At 38.4% G+C, this 16,046-nt stretch overlaps 1 protein-coding gene across 2 annotated transcripts in view; it reads right to left on the bottom strand.

Annotated features, from left to right (window-relative positions):
• Positions 1 to 41: 41 nt before the first annotated feature.
• TNPO3 (transportin 3) overlaps positions 42 to 16,046 on the bottom strand; it is an 82,448-nt gene continuing 66,443 nt past the window's right edge. Inside the window, exons 20-23 of one of the 2 annotated variants that reach the window (XM_007469700.1) lie at positions 15,818 to 15,985; positions 10,266 to 10,378; positions 2,542 to 2,633; positions 42 to 1,244 (exon numbers count right to left, since the gene is read on the bottom strand). In XM_007469700.1, coding sequence (XP_007469762.1) covers positions 2,573 to 2,633; positions 10,266 to 10,378; positions 15,818 to 15,985 — 342 coding nt within the window. In that variant the 3' untranslated portion in view covers positions 42 to 1,244; positions 2,542 to 2,572. Of the gene's footprint in view, positions 1,245 to 2,541; positions 2,634 to 10,265; positions 10,379 to 15,817; positions 15,986 to 16,046 lie in introns of those variants that run through there. The other variant, XM_007469701.1, reaches the window with a different exon arrangement.

Below are 16,046 nucleotides of genomic sequence, written 5' to 3' on the forward strand. Positions count from 1 at the left end.
ATTTCAGATCTATGAGGCAGTGAAATGAAGTAAAAACAAACACTGATTAAATTTTTAAAATTTATTGTTTTTTTTTTTGGTTGCTGTTGATTTGTTCTTGTGATGGCTACACCACCAGACAGAACAGTGCCCTAATATCTAATGCCTGTGCAGGGCTGCAACTCCTTTAAAATATTAGGACTTGCTTTGGGCCTCCCTATTCTGCCTCACTCCCCATGAAGTCAAATAATTTCTGCATTTTTTAGTAAAATACAGTTAGCCCTGTAAACACTTTTTGCCATTCTCCCACCCTCTGTTTTCCTCTCTCATGTCTATGGGTGAAAAATTAATTAAAAAAAAGAAAAAAAATCTTAAAAAAACTACAACTTAGAATATATATTTATATCCCACTCACCCTAATTTTAGCTCTTCTCTCCAAAGATGACAACAACCCAATGTAGGTGGGAAGTGGACTTAAGAGACTGAATAGGGTCAGGATGGGGATATACATGAATTTTGGCCCTGGCAGGTCCTAGTATCATTGATATGACCATGATATAAAACAGAACAGGCTCCTTGCTTATTTCTCCTTGTCTGAAGAATTCTAAAGGTGAGAAGAAACCAGTTGGGACAGTAGGAAAAATTTCTACTAAAAGAGGAGGGGGAGGGGGAAAGGGAAAGAAGAGAGGGTGGGAGAGAAGGAAAGGACAAAACAGCAGAAAACCATAAGAGATGACCCTGACCCTTTCCTTCCAATTGCAGTTATTTAATTCATTTGAATTCCCAACCTTCCCTAAGTAAACATTTTTGTTTCACAGAAAGTTCTGTACTTTTATTTTTCTGTGTACACACATGCATGTTAGCATGTGTGTGTGCGTGTGTGTGTAGGTACGTGTACGTATGTGTGCGTGTCATTTGCTACCAGGAGAATGTTTCAGTTCTGATTTCAGTTTAGTTTTCCTTTTTTTTTTTTCTTTTTTATTTCTTTAAAATTATTTTTCCTTTTAGAAACAAGTTCACCAGGAAACCAGCTCACCTCCCACCACGCTGCACAGGCCATAGCCATCTTTTTTAAACCGCGCTGATTTTCCCTCACACCCCCAAACAGGAACTCCTCAGGATGGCCTTGGAAGGCTGGAGTCTCTCCCTGTCTGACGGGAGGCCCTGGTGGCGGTGAAGGCCCCTCTGCCACAATGGAGGTTTCTGATTGTGGGACACAGTCTGGTTTTTGTTTTCTTCCTGTCTTCTAATTAAAAAAGACATTCCTGACAAAAGAGAGAAGATAGTCAGTAACTGTGGTCCAGGAGACAGCAAATACTTCAGAAAGTCAACCTCAAGACAGAAGTTTCTATACTTGCTCAGGGACCTCATTCTGGCCTCTGCTGTAAGAACTCAGTTTAAAAAAAAAAAAAAAAAAAAAGAGGTTGGATTTTTTCACTTGTGATTTTAAAGGAGCTACTGTTTTAATGAAATACCATCTGTGGTGCTTTTCCAATTCTGAGTGTCCTCAGTGATAACATGTGGGGTAAAGAGTAAGCCAGCAGGTCCAGGCTGCCCACTCCAAAGCCAACCAGAAAACCTCCATTTAAGTCTTTTTAAGTATTGGGGTTTCATGCAAGATTTTATTTTGAAAGAAGGCTTTGCCTACTAAGAAAAGGTTTAAGAGCCACTGATTTAGACTCTACTATTACAGACACTGCAAAACCTGAGGATCCCAAATGATATCACTACTCATCAAAGAACCAAAGTTTAGAAATAATTTCTGGTATGGTGAGGCATTGCTCAACAGCATCTTCACCCGCAAATTCATTTAATCACAAAACCACCAGTGAGAGGGCTGCACATTCATCGAGAATTGCCTCCAGGGAGAATAAATTCTGCTTAAGACATCAAAGGGTGGGCTTACAGGAGAGATGCCTTTCTTCTTTCAGTCAAGAAACTAGAACCCGGACCCCACCACCCAGTCCTTTCCTTCCTCAGCTAAGCTTGCTTTACTTCAGAATCAGAAGCAAAAGGAGAAAACTGATGACCAGGGGCTAGACACAGAGGCTAGCTCTTTTCCTTTACCTCCTGCCTTGGTCAAAAACCTAGCATTTCAGCGTTAAAACTGTAAAAAATGATAAGAACAAGCATCTTTATTTATCAAATCTGAAAGATCAGTTTTAGGAAGGCAGTGCCATGTATCACGTTCTACTTTAGGTCAGCACTGTTTTCACCAAAGTTGCCAGGTTGAAAAATATTCATTTGTTACCACACATACTTACCATGCTAGAAGTATCTGTAAAGAGAAGAGGGGAGGAATTTTCTTTTTGAGATATTCTGCAACAATAACTTTCTTATGGGGGTAAAACTGGCATCCAAAAGAAGCTGACAATTATTTGGCTGCCTTGACCCAAGAAAATCAGGCCTGTGCATTTTTCAGCTGTGCAGCAGCGTTAAACTGTTAAGTCCTTCCCTGACTCTAGCTATAGTTCTAGTCCCATGATGGGCATTAAAAACCCACGCCTATCCCCAAGTACTCCCAACAGCCAGGGGAAAAGCTGGGAACTATATACCACTCACCTGGGTGCCAGGCACAGTGCAGGAGTATGAGCTATCGAAACAACCTGGTGAAGTCTCGCAAGGCCCAGCAAACTTGTTTACATTCCTCAGCACTAGAAAAGAAAAGGTAGGTTGGTCCCTGACTGATGAGAAAGATATAGTATGTTGAAAAGCAACCACAGCCTTGAGGTATACCGAGAACTGTCCCAGCTCTGCTCTCTCCATCATCTCTTGACCCCGCTTTCAATCTTTCTGTAACTCAAGAGTAAATATTAACTATTGTACATGAGAATAATTATAAGCTGTGTGGTTGTTAAAGAGTGGGCGTTGGAGAAAAACTGCTTAGGTCTGAATCTTAGTTTCACTGTGTCCTTGAGCAAGTTACCAATCTGCCTCAGTTTCCTCATCCATTATCTACCCCATGATGTTCTGAAGATTAAATCAATTCCTATATGTAAAGTGCTTAGGATAATAGAACAGTGAATAAAATAGTATTTGACAAATGTAGGCTGCTACAACAAGAAAACTTGGCTATTCCCTGGCGGTCCAGTGGTTAAGACTGCGCTTTGGACTTCCCTGGTGGCGCAGTGGTTAAGAATCCGCCTGCCAATGCAGGGGATATGGGTTCGAGCCCTGGTCCGGGAAGATTCCACATGCTGCGGAGCAACTAAGCCCGTGCGCCACAACTACTGAGCCTGTGCACCACAACAAGAGAATCCACCACAATGAGAAGCCCACGCACTGCAACGAAGAGTAGCTTCTGCTCGCCACAACTAGAGAAAGCCCACGCACAGCAACAAAGACCCAATGCAGCCATAAATAAATAAATAAAATTAAAAAAAAAAAAAAAAGACTCTGTGCTTCCACTGTAAGGGGCACGGGTTCGATCCCTGGTCGGGGAACTAAAATCCTGTGGCCAAAAAAACAAAAAACAACAAAACCTGGTTAAAGTCCTTGACATAAATAAAAGAAAGCCAGAACCCTCAAAGTAAAAAAGCAAGCATATTCACCTAAGGTTGATCATTTTAACTCTATGAGCTGAGCTAACTTAGGTACCCTGGTTTCCTCATTCTTTCCCAAGAGCAGATTTTGTTTATAAAGCCCAGTCCAGAAAGTGAGTCTCAACCAGCGATTTTCTAGCTGAACAGGCTGCTCAAGGTTTCCTCCTGTGGGAGGAGGAGGGAGAGGAGAGAGAAAAGGGTTAAGGCATGAAGAAAGGGAGGAGGAGGAAGCAGGTCTTGGTCCTCAGGCAAGCAATGAGATGCCTAGGTGGCACGAATAGCCCAATGTTCATTTGACCCTGTTTTTTCAAAAGGCTTCCTTTATCTAAGATTGTCACCAAGAAACCAGCTGATGCTAGCTTCATTCTTTTTTTGTCAGTCTTCATAATAGTTTTTGGTAACTGAACATGAGGCTAAGCTAAAAACAGTGGAAAAGAAAGCACATCCTAATATGCTCACCCTTCTGTGGCCCTCTCTTTGGCTTCAGAAAAATTCGGGGAGCACAGCCTATAGCCTAGCATTCAATGTCAGAAGAAAGCTCTCTCTCCTTCTTGTAATGGTTAAAAGTTAGGGAGGGAACCACTAACAGTGATTCAACATAAAAGAAGGTAATAAGAGCTATCTCCTTAAGAGCCTACGTCTGGATTTCCCCAGCTATTATAAGGTCTGAAACATCACTAAGAACCTTGATTTAGACTCTAGGACTTGATTCAACAGAGGCTTTCTTCCAGTCTCCCTCCATCCTAAAAATGTAAGGAAAGTAAAGAAGGTCTTCTAGTTTTATTGTAATTCTGCCATTTGCTCTGTGAATTTAACATGCCTCAATAAAAGCACTACATTTCTCTATTTCCGAATCAATACTGACTATAAGGAGGCAGCCTTGATGAGTGAGCCCGATCACTCCTGCTTCCCAATGTCACGAAGGTGGAAGATACGTAACCCCAGAGAAGTCACTGTGTGGTGTATTATTATAAGGGACTAAGACGACAGGAAAGAGATAAACTTAGGATAATGCTGGAGACTCAAGATTCTTTTGCTATCTTAATGCCTTACATGTTGTTCAATACTACCCTTCTTCAACCAGAAAACGTGGTTAAATCTGGAAGAGAAATGATAACTCCACTCTTAGCCTCTTTCGTAACATGAGAAAAAGTACTGAAACCAAAATTCAAGTACAGGAGAACTGTGGTGAGACATGGTGAAATGAGCGATAGGCCACAATCTCTCGAATCAACTCAGCTTCTGCTCCCAATCCTGTCAGCAACTGCTCTGGTGTCAAGCGCTTTAGCCAAATGTTTAAGCGTCCCTGGTGATTAAGCCCAAAGAAATAGATTTTTAAACAAACAAACAAACCTCCTTAAAAACTAGAACTATTTTCTGTTTCTGCCTCAGTCCTCCCGGCACTTAATATTTCTGGGTTGTTTTTATATTCATTTACACTTATTTATTTATATTCATTCATTCATTCAAAACTGCCACTATTTTTGTAGGTTCTATTTTCTGGCTTCTAGTCCCACCATCCCAATCCTTCCTATACTTTTTTTAAAAATTAACTTATTTTTTTCAGTACGCGGGCCTCTCACTGTTGTGGCCTCTCCCGTTGCGGAGCACAGGCTCTGGATGCGCAGGCTCAGCGGCCATGGCTCACAGGCCCAGCCGCTCCGCAGCATGTGGGATCCTCCCAGACCGGGGCACGAACCCGTGTCTCCTGCATCGGCAGGCGGACTCTCAACCACTGAGCCACCGGGGAAGCCCTTTTTTTAAAATTTTAAATAATCCAAGTATAGTTGATTTACAGTGCTATGTTAGTAATTTATCCCTCCCTGATCCCTTTCCCCTTTGGTAATCATGTTTGTTCTCTATGTCTGTGAGTCTGTTTCTGTTTTGTAATTAAGTTCATTTGTGTCATTAGACTCCACACATAAGTGGTATCATATGGTATTTGTCTTTCTCTTTCTGACTTACTTAGTATGATAATCTCTAGGTCCATCCATGTTGCTGCAAATGGCATTATTTCATTCTTTTTTATGGCTGAGTAGTACCCTATTATGTATATATCACATCTTTATTCATTCACCTTTACATGGACATTTAGGTGGCTTCTGTGTCTTGGCTATTGTAAATAGCGCTCCTATGAACTACTGCACTATTCCATGTATTGGGGTGCATGTATCTTTTCGAATTATAGTTTTCTCCAGATATATGCCCAAGAGCCTTCCACTATACTTTTGAGTAATTTTATGGTCACTATTTCTCAAGCCCTGTAATCCTAGTGGTGCGCTGAGAAATGCAGCCCTTTTCATCTGATGTGCATAATGGAGAGTAACCAAGCTCTAACTAATGACTTCAGCAAGAAGACACCCCCATACTGACCCATTCTAGTGTCAATGCTCCCTATGCGTGTCTTTTGACCTTGAGATCCTCATGCAAGTGATACGTCACAGAATAAATACCAAGACAGAAAAATGGGAAATGATGGCAAAATTCCTTCTAGACATGATTAGTGGTATTTGGAAAGCAAGAATGATATTTCAGAATGAAAAATTCCAGCTTTCTTCAAGTTAGCCAACTAAAAATGCCAGGAAATTAATTAATTACCAGTACCATTTGAGAAACAGGCTTGGACTTGCTGAAATGACACTGAACCAGTTTACCCTCCCTGCTAGGATGGTAAACAGAGTAGCATGTTGAGGCAGGAGTAACAGGACCTTAAAACCGAAAGGGAGACTGAGTCATGCATGGAACAGAAGGTTCAAGGGCAATACACATACCAGAGAAAGAGAATTACTAAAAGGAGCTGAGCAATCTCAAATCCTTTCTCTAGCACCTCAACATTACCTCTCACTTCTGTTCATTTCCCACCATTATGTCACAGCCTGCTACAGGAGGAGCTGCAAAACTTGTTTAGCAGTAACAGATCAAGTAGTCCAGGATGGTTAAATACCTTATTGTCCCATATCACAGGACAAAGATCACAGATATTTTTGTTCAAAGCAATACATTATTTGGGTTCGTTTTCCTAGCCTCAAGATTTTCCTTACACTATGGAATGTCCATGACTTTTATTTCAGACTTACACTTTGTTTCTACCTGTCATATATTAGCCTGGATGAGGAAATAGGAGCTTGGTGGAAACTTATTCCAGAATGTGTGGGAGGTTGCCTTAGAGCTGAAGGAGACAGGCTCTAGCTAGTTTTGCAAGTATGTAATGACATTCTGTCAGGTTCTTCTCCAAGGAAAAAGTTAACATTCACTGATCACCTACTATGTACCAGATCGTCTTTAAATTTCCACTTGGTATTTCACAATAACCCTATGAGATAGGTATTACTAACCCTATTTTACAGATAAACAAGCTGCAAAGTAACAGTAAGTGGCAAGATTCAAACCAACAGCCTTGACTCTAAGCCCAGTCCTCCTTTGAGGGTTCTCCTCAGGCTCTCATTCGCTCTAATCTAGAGTCAATATGATCCTGCCCTTCTAATGAACAACACTAGATAAAATAGAGCAAAACAGAAGCAGGGAGAAGCAACTGTTATACTTCTTTCCCCTGAGACAGTTTGTAGGTAGAATATTACTTCTACTGGGAAGATTCATAGTAAAAAAAGATAAAATAGTTTTTTAAGGTCATCCCAATAAATATATGCCTACCTAGTAGAGGGGAAATCCCCTTTTGGCAAAATGTGTCATGAAGGCAGTCACATGCTATTTTAAAGTCATGCATGTCACTTGATCTATGGCCCAAAGTCAGTTACTTCCGGGACATGAAGTTAGGCCACTTAGTAAACTACAAAAAAACAGCACTCAAAGATTTGGGATTTTACCATTAACAGAATTATTGGAAACTCTTGCGAATAAGAAAGTAAACCATTTTGGAGAGTGACAAGAAACCAATTCTCAGAAAAAAAGATAGCATTTAATTTTCTCTCCCTTTTAAAAACTAGGTCTGGTTTTAATTGTAAAAGCATACCTTGCTCATGAAAAAAATGCAAATAGCACAGGTTATGAAATGAAAAGTTCTAGTTATATACCTTTTCAGAAATTTACTATTCATAATAAAGTAGCTTGCATATATATATATATATATATATCACATATAATAGAATAGCTTTTAAAAGTACAAGTTGGTTCATTTACAACAGCATCAAAAAGAATAAAACTTAAGCTATAAAATGTTGCTGAAAGAAATTAAAGATACCAATAAACGGAAAAACATCTCATGTTCATGCACTGGAAAGCCTAATATTATTAAAGGTGTTAATACTATACAAAGTGATCAGATTCAATGTAATCCCAATCAAAAATCCCAACGACATTTTTTTGTGGAAATAGAAAAATCTATCCTAAAATTCATATGAACACAGTTCTCCCAGTTGTGCTGGTATTCACTGTGGTCATGCAGTTACCTTGGCAACGTGTACATTGCTTTTTTGGCTTTTAATGTATAGTCAGTACTATAAATTTTCTGTTTTGAGTTTTGTAACTTTGTAGCATTTTAGATAATGTCGTGTTTGTACTTTGTTGTGTAGAATAAAAGGATTGTGTTGAATAAACCTAGGATTAGAGTGAAAAAAGAATTCATATGAAATCTCAAGGGACTGCGAATAGCCAAAATATTCTTGAAAAAGAACAAAGCTGGAGGTCTCAATTTACCAATTTCAAAACTTATTCAAAGCCATAATAATCAAAACAGTATGGGACTGGTATAAAGACAGATACATAGACCACTGGGATAGAATAGAGAGCCCAGAAATAAATCCCTTACATATATGGTCAAATGATTTTTCAATAAGGGTACCAAGACCATTCAATGAAAAAAGGACAGTACAGGGAAAACTGCAAAAGGATGAAGTCAGACCCTTAACATACATCACATACAAAAATTATCTCAAAATGGATCAAAGACATAAATGTAAGACCAAAAGTATAAAACTTTCAGAAGAAAACATAGGGGAAAAGCTTCATGATATTATATTTTGTAACGATTTCTTGAATGTAACACCAAAAGCACAGGCAACAAAAATAAAATAGATATGGAGAAGTTAGAACCTTGTGCACCGTTAGTGGGAATGCCAAATGGTATAGCTGCTATGGAAAACAGTATGGTGGTTCTGCAAAAAAAATTAAACATAGAACTGCCATGTAATCCAGCAATTCCACTTCTGGGTATACATCCAAAAGAACTGAAAGTGGGGTCTTGAAGTGACATTTGTACACTCATGTTCATGGCAGCATTATTCACAATAGCCAAGAGGCAGAATCAACCAAATGTCCATCAAAGGATGAATGGATAAATAAGATAGGATATGTACATACAATGGAGTGTTATTCAGCCTTTGAAAGGAAGGAAATTCTGATACCTGCTACAACATGAGTGAACCTTAAGGACATTATGCTAAATCAGTCACAAAAGGACAAAAACTGTATGATTTCACTTATATGAGGTATCTAGAACAGTCAAACTTAGAAAGTAGAATGATGGTTGCTAGGGGCTGGAGGGAGGGAGATATGGGGAGTTGTTGTTTAATAAGTATACTTTCAGTTTTGCAAGATGAAAAAGTTCTGGCAATTAATCCCACAACAATGTGAATGTACTTAACACTACTGAGCAGTTCACTTAAAAATGGTTTTAAAAAAAGGTTAAGACAGTAAATTTTGCATGTATTTTATCAAAATTAAAAAACATTTTAAGTGCAAGTTGGGTTATACAAAATTGTTATTTTTTTCCCTTTATATCTTATATATTTTTCTGTATCATCAAATGCATTTTTTTCCTTCTTCTTTTTCACCATTTCCAAGCTCACTGCAACAACTCATTCTTGGACCTATAAATCGTTTCACAATTGTATGAATATAAGCCATTGCCTAAAATTTAGTCAAAATTCTAAAGACTCTACACAGAAAAAGGAATATCAGAGGAAGGTAACACACAGTTACAAAATCCAATTTAAGTTGTTGTCATTAATACTATCAAGGACCATAAAAGTTCTCATAACTTCTGATTCAGTGATTGCATTTTAAGGAAAATAATCAAAAGAAGGAAAAGGCTAGACATTCAATATTATCCATAATACTGAAAAAATGAAAATTAATAGAGGCACTATAAGGAAATCAATCAACACCTTATAGCTATAAAACTGTAATTAGGAAGACTATGTAGGTATATTTAAAATGTTTATTATGTTTATAGTTAAAAAAAAAAAACCCACACATGTACAACTAACATTTTAACTAAGCTGTAAGCAAGTGGCTCATGGGCCTAATGCATCCCAGAGAGATGTTTTGGTTGGCCTGAATTAAATCAGAATTTGAATATCTTTAGGCACAGCAAAAATTTCCTAATTCACTGTAGTCCACATCACTCTATAATATCTTAAAACCAATGCTTCACCTATTCAGACACCTGCATTCTTGACCCCTGAATACGGATAAGAACTGGGAAGGACTTTAAAAAGATACAGACAGATTTCCTGAAGGGTAGTGGGCTGTTCAACGCACTGTTCTTTTGGAAGAACATCAGGATATGTATAATACAATAAAACTGAGGCACACATGTACAGCATGGTGATACTTTCCCTCAGATTGGTTTCCAATGCCAATTTGTGCAATTCAAGGCTAAACAGACACAAAACTTTGAATTTACAAAGACACACAAAAAAATACTCCTGGGTATATCTATAACTAAGGTGGTATAAAAAACAAAGATATTTTTTCTGCATACCCCTGCTGCTGATCATCACTCACCTAGTGACTTGTTTGTGGAAATCTGTAAGTTGTTTGTGTGTCACTGTGACAGCTCCCACGGTTGTCTCCTTTGGCAAACCTTTCAAGGAATTCTCTAACCATCGACAAAAAGTCTGTACAAAGAAGAGGAAGAAGCGTTTTAAAAGAAGGCAGGGCTTACTCAACTGAGATCCTACAGGTGATAACCAAAAGCCACAGGTTTTTTCCTTAGTAGCATTAGCTCCCCAAACTTGGAAGCAAGTAAAGGACTTAAAAGAAGTACTATTTCTGGCCTTCCAACCCACTGGGGGTTGGAACAGCCTACAAAGGCATGCCTAGACTCCCTTCAAGGGGGCAGCAGGCATCATTTCAGACAGAGCCTTTCAACCTTGGAAATGAAGTAGCTTCTGGATAAAGCTATTGTTCTGTTTCTGTCATTAAACTTATGTAATATTTTAAAAATTAAACAGCTGCCAGAAAACTGTCGAGCTTAGAGATCAAAGGCAATCCAAAGCAAAAGCTCAGGTACCAGAAAGAGCAGGGACAAAAAGTATAGTAAGTAAACATTTAAAAAAGTGCATACATGTAATATGAATCCAGAATCTTAAGGATTTTAAGGTCACCTCTCTCAGTAGGGGTCATATCCAGTCAGTTCCTTTGTGATACTGCCTGTTCTGTGGGTTAGAAAATTCTTTTTTTTTTGCTCACTCTTATTGCTCTTTTTTTCTTTTTCTTTTTTTTTGGCCACACAGCATGCAGGATCTTAGTTCCCTGACTAGGGATGGAACCCATGCCCCTTGCAATGGAAGTGTGGATGGAGTCTTAACCACTGGACCACGAGGGAAGTCCCTCTTGTTGCTCTTTAAAACAATTTACTTACATCTGAGCATAGTCTCTTTATATCTTTCATGTGTACAAAAACTGTTTGAAGAGGAAGGGGAGTGGGAGCAAACTTAAAAATCAAAATTCTAGAGACTTCCTCTGGGTTCTTATTTTCATTTGAATTGTTATTCTTTGAAAAAGCTCTAATTTTTCTTCATGCCTTTCTTAAGTAGGATGTATGCCTTGGTCACAGTTTTCAGTTGTAAAATAACTTTTTTATACCTAAATATTTTACATTATGTGTTTTCCCATTGTTAATTTATGAACACAATAGACTAGAGCAAAAGTAAATATTCCACTATAAATGCTTAAAAAGTACTGCATAATTCTCCAAGTGTTGCTCCTTCTGAGTAGAAGACAACATTCTACTCAGACAAAAACAAGCAAACAGCATGAATGAACCCTTAACTGACAAAGCTTTGGCATCCAAAATGACCCATGAGTTAACTATAAGTATCCCCCAAAACAAAAACAGTAAGAAACTAAACTATATACTGTCAACTAATACTTGACAAAGGAGATGAGAATACCCAATGTAGAAATGACAGCCTTTTCAATAAATAGTGCTGGGATAATTGCATACTCGCATGTAGAAGAAAGAAACTGGACTCATGCCTTTCACCACTCACAAAAAGTAACTCAAAATGGATTAAAGACTAAATGTAAGACCTGAAACCATGAAACTCCCAGAAGAATACAAAGGCCTAAAGCATTCTGACATGGGTCTTGATAATGATTTTTTGGCCATGACACCTAAAGCACAACCAGCAAAATAAAAATAAACAAGTGAAACTACATCAATCTAAAAGCTTCTGCACAGCAAAAGAAACCATCAACAAAGTAAAAAGACAACCTAAGGAATGGGAAAAAATATTTGCAAACCATATACCTGATAAGAGGTTAGTATCTAAAATACATAAAGAACCCATACCAGTCTAGCAAAAAGCCAAATAACTCAATTAAAAAATGGGCAAAGGACCTCAATAAACGTTTCTCTAAAGAAGAAATACGAAAGGCCAACAGGTACCTGAAAAAAGCTCAAATTAAAACTATAAAGAGATATCATTTTAACACCTGTTAGAATGGTCATGATCAAAAAGATAAGAGGTAACAAGTGCTGACATGGGTACGGAGAAAAGGGAACCCTTGTACACTGTTGGTGGGATTGTAAATTGATACAGCCACTATGGAAAACAGTTTGGAGGATCCTCAAAAAATTAAATATATATACCATATGATCCAGCAATTCTACTTCTGGGATATAACCAAGGGAAACAAAACCACTAACTCGAAAAGATATCTACACCCCATGCTCACAGGAGCATTATTTACAGTAGCCAAGACATGGAAACAACCTAACTGTCCATGGATGGATGAATGAATAAAGAAGTTGCAGTATGTGGTACACACAATGGATATTATTATTCAACCATAAAAAACGAAAAAATCCTGGGCTTCCCTGGTGGCACAGTGGTTAAGAATCCACCTGCCAATGCAGGGGACACGGGTTCGAGCCCTGATCTGGGAAGACCCCACATGCCACAGAGCTACTAAGCCCATGCACCACAACTACTGAGCCTGTGCTTTAGAGCCTGCAAGCCACAACTACTGAGCCCGCATGCCACAACCACTGAAGCCCGTGAGCCTAGAGACTGCTCCGCAACAAGAGAAGCCACTGCAATGAGAAGCCCGCGCACCACAACAAAGAGTAGCCCCCACTCACCGCAGCTAGAGAAAGCCCGCATGCAGCAACGAAGAGCCAACGCAGCCAAAATAAATAAATAAATAATAAATTTATTTAAAAAAAACAAAACAAAACGAGGAAATCCTACCATTTCTGACAAAATGGATGACCTTAAAGGCATTATGGTAAGCAAAATAAGTTAGAGAAAGACAAACACTGTATGATCTCACTTATATGTGGAATCTAGAAAAACAAAACAAAACTCATAGAAAAAGAAATCAGACTTGTGGTTACCAGAGGCAAAAAGTGGGGGGAGAGAAATTGGAAGCAGTGGTCAAAAGGTCAAACTTCCAGTTATAAGATAAATAAGAACTAGTTAAGTAAGTAAATCCTATGAGTTTTCAACAGGAGAATTTTTTTTCCCTTTTTTCCTTCTTTTCTTTTTATTGTGTCCACAGGAGAAGATGAATGTTAGCTGAACCTACTGTGGTAACCATTTCACAATATATGTAAATCGAACCATTATGCTGTATGCCTTAAACTTACACACTGATGTAGATCAATTATTTCTCAAAATATTCAAGTCAAGAGACAAAGCTGGTACGTCATCTTCTACTGAAGAATCTGTGTTGAACTTTGAAAATGTATGATTGAGAATGTGCTCAAGAATGTTAATTTTCTTCAGACTTATATCCTTAGTTACGATTTCAATCAGTTTACAGCGTATAGACAACCTAAATTTATGTAAGAGTTCCTTTACAAAAACTGTTTTAAGTTGGTGTTTATAGAAAACCACTTTTAAAAAAAAATTTTTATTTTACATCAAGTATAGTTGATTAACAATGTTGTATTAGTTTCAGGTGTACAGCAAAGTGATTCAGTTATACATATACATGTATCTATTCATTTTCAAATTCTTTTCCAATTTAGGTTATTACAGAATACTGAGTAGAGTTCCCTGTGCTATACAGTAGGTCCTTGTTGGTTATCTATTTTAACAATCACTTTAAAATAATTTAGCAATTCAGTGGGTACATAGTAAACTTAGCACAGGGCTACTTGGTTTCTGTTCCTGCCCGAAATTGCTGCTCTCATTTTCTTCTTTAGCCCTTACCTGTATGCTTACAAATCCAAAATTTTTTGTAAGGTTAAATGTACATAATAAGTTTTTTGTTACCTGGAAACCAAGTATATTTATTTAAAAGTAAGAGTATGGAAATTTTATTTCTCTTATCAACAATGTCTGGAATAAACTTGTTGGTCCCCAGGGGTTCACAGAATACTTTTTAGAAAAACAAAAAATACTACTATATTAGATTGAAATGGAACAGGTGTCGTGAACAGCCAGCAAGGGAACTACAGGTACTATTCATTCCTGAAGCACTTGAGCTAATGGAAAACTGCAGAGCTATTTGATGAAACCAAAGTCACACAGGAGCCTCACAGAGTTTGATGAGTAAGAATTAAGGTTCATGGAGGGGACTTCCCTGGTGGTGCTATGGTTAAGACTCCGCACTCCCAATGCAGGGGGCCCGGGTTCTATCCCTGGTCAGGGAACTAGATCCCACATGCATACCGCAACCAAGAGTTTGCATGCCACAACTAAGGAGCCCGTCTGCCACAACTAAGACCCGGAGCAACCAAATAAATAATTTAAAAAAAAAAAAAGTTAAGGTTCATGGGGCTGTTTCTGAAGTAGAAACCTAGAGAAAATGTTAGAAATCCATTACACATCTACCATCTACCCTACATGTGATTGCTTTTCATTTGAGGGAGCTAACGATCAAGTAATGCATATGCCTAAGACAATTTACACTAATCATTGAATTTTGGACATGAACACACAAATCCAAGACTAGGCAGAACTTTTGGCTCAGTAACATTAGGGTCTGAGAGTGAAAGTGTACTCTTTTTTTGTGAAACTGCTGAAATTGAGGCTAAGAACTGCAATCAGTGATATAAAATAGGAGATAACATTAAGATGTACATGGACTTAAAAGTTATAAGATACTTATGTATCTGGATTTCTGTGGTTCAATCAAGTCAGCTCACATTAGGTCCAACTGTGTACTTTCCTGAACTGCTTTTATATTAATATTACAAATTATAAACCTCATTTAAAAAAATAATTTACAGGCTATACACTATATGCTACCGTTATGCTCAAAACTTTCATGTAGTACACACAACCTGATCTATAATCATGTGGCCCAGTACTAAAATTAGTTGGACATTACTAGATAGCCTAAAAAAAACTTGCATGCTCAGCTGATAAAGAACCTGGTTCAAGAACTGAAACAGGATATAAATAAATCCAAAGGGGAAACAAATCCAGCTATAGATTGTAGGCTAGTTTTATATGCATATGCCTCCAAATGCTCTGGCTAGATTTATTACCAAGGAATCATATAATGCTATTTAAGGAACCTGAAATGAATTAACACTTCTTCTTTTTTTTTTTTTTTCCGGTACGTGGGCCTCTCACTGTTGTGGCCTCTCCTGCTGCGGAGCACAGGCTCCGGACGCGCAGGCTCCGGACGCGCAGGCTCAGCGGCCATGGCTCATGGGCCCAGCCGCTCCGTGGCATGTGGGATCCCAGACCAGGGCCCGAACCCGTGTCCCCTGCATTGGCAGGTGGACTCTCAACCACTGCATCACCAGGGAAGCCCGAATTAACACTTCTTGAATAACCTGTAATATGGGCATCTCTCACAAGTGAACAAATTTCCCACTGGCCAGCCACATAGCTGAATTCAATGCTTAGTATTCACTTTTGGTAATAAATAAACCCTATGACAGTGACACAAACATATTTTCAAGAACCCTTCTATAGACCCCTTCATTTAACAATTAAACTTAGCAATATACCTAAATCAGGTTCCACGAACATACAACAGAACTGGTTTCAAAGTTATAGTCAGCCTCTCAAGGAACTGTTTAGGACTTGTTAGGGTTAGGGACTAACCCTAACCCTAACCCTTTAAAAAGATTATGAGAACAATCTTACCGGTCTGTCAACCTGCATGATCTCCCAGAGCACTTCGGCCACATCTGGTAGGGTGTATGGGGGGAGACAGAAGCAGCACGTGTGAAGCAGCTGGCTTACAAGTTGCTGTCCAAGCTGGTTCATCACCTGTCCAATCAGTTCTTTCCGTAATTCAAAGTCTTCTTCATGCTGTAAGAAAAAAGGAACAGGAAAATTCTAATTTCAGCTTTCCAAAGAGCAAGTACTCTTT

Source organism: Lipotes vexillifer, unplaced genomic scaffold, assembly GCF_000442215.2.
Source record: "Lipotes vexillifer unplaced genomic scaffold, Lipotes_vexillifer_v1.1 scaffold1329, whole genome shotgun sequence".
Classification (NCBI taxonomy): domain Eukaryota; kingdom Metazoa; phylum Chordata; class Mammalia; order Artiodactyla; family Lipotidae; genus Lipotes; species Lipotes vexillifer.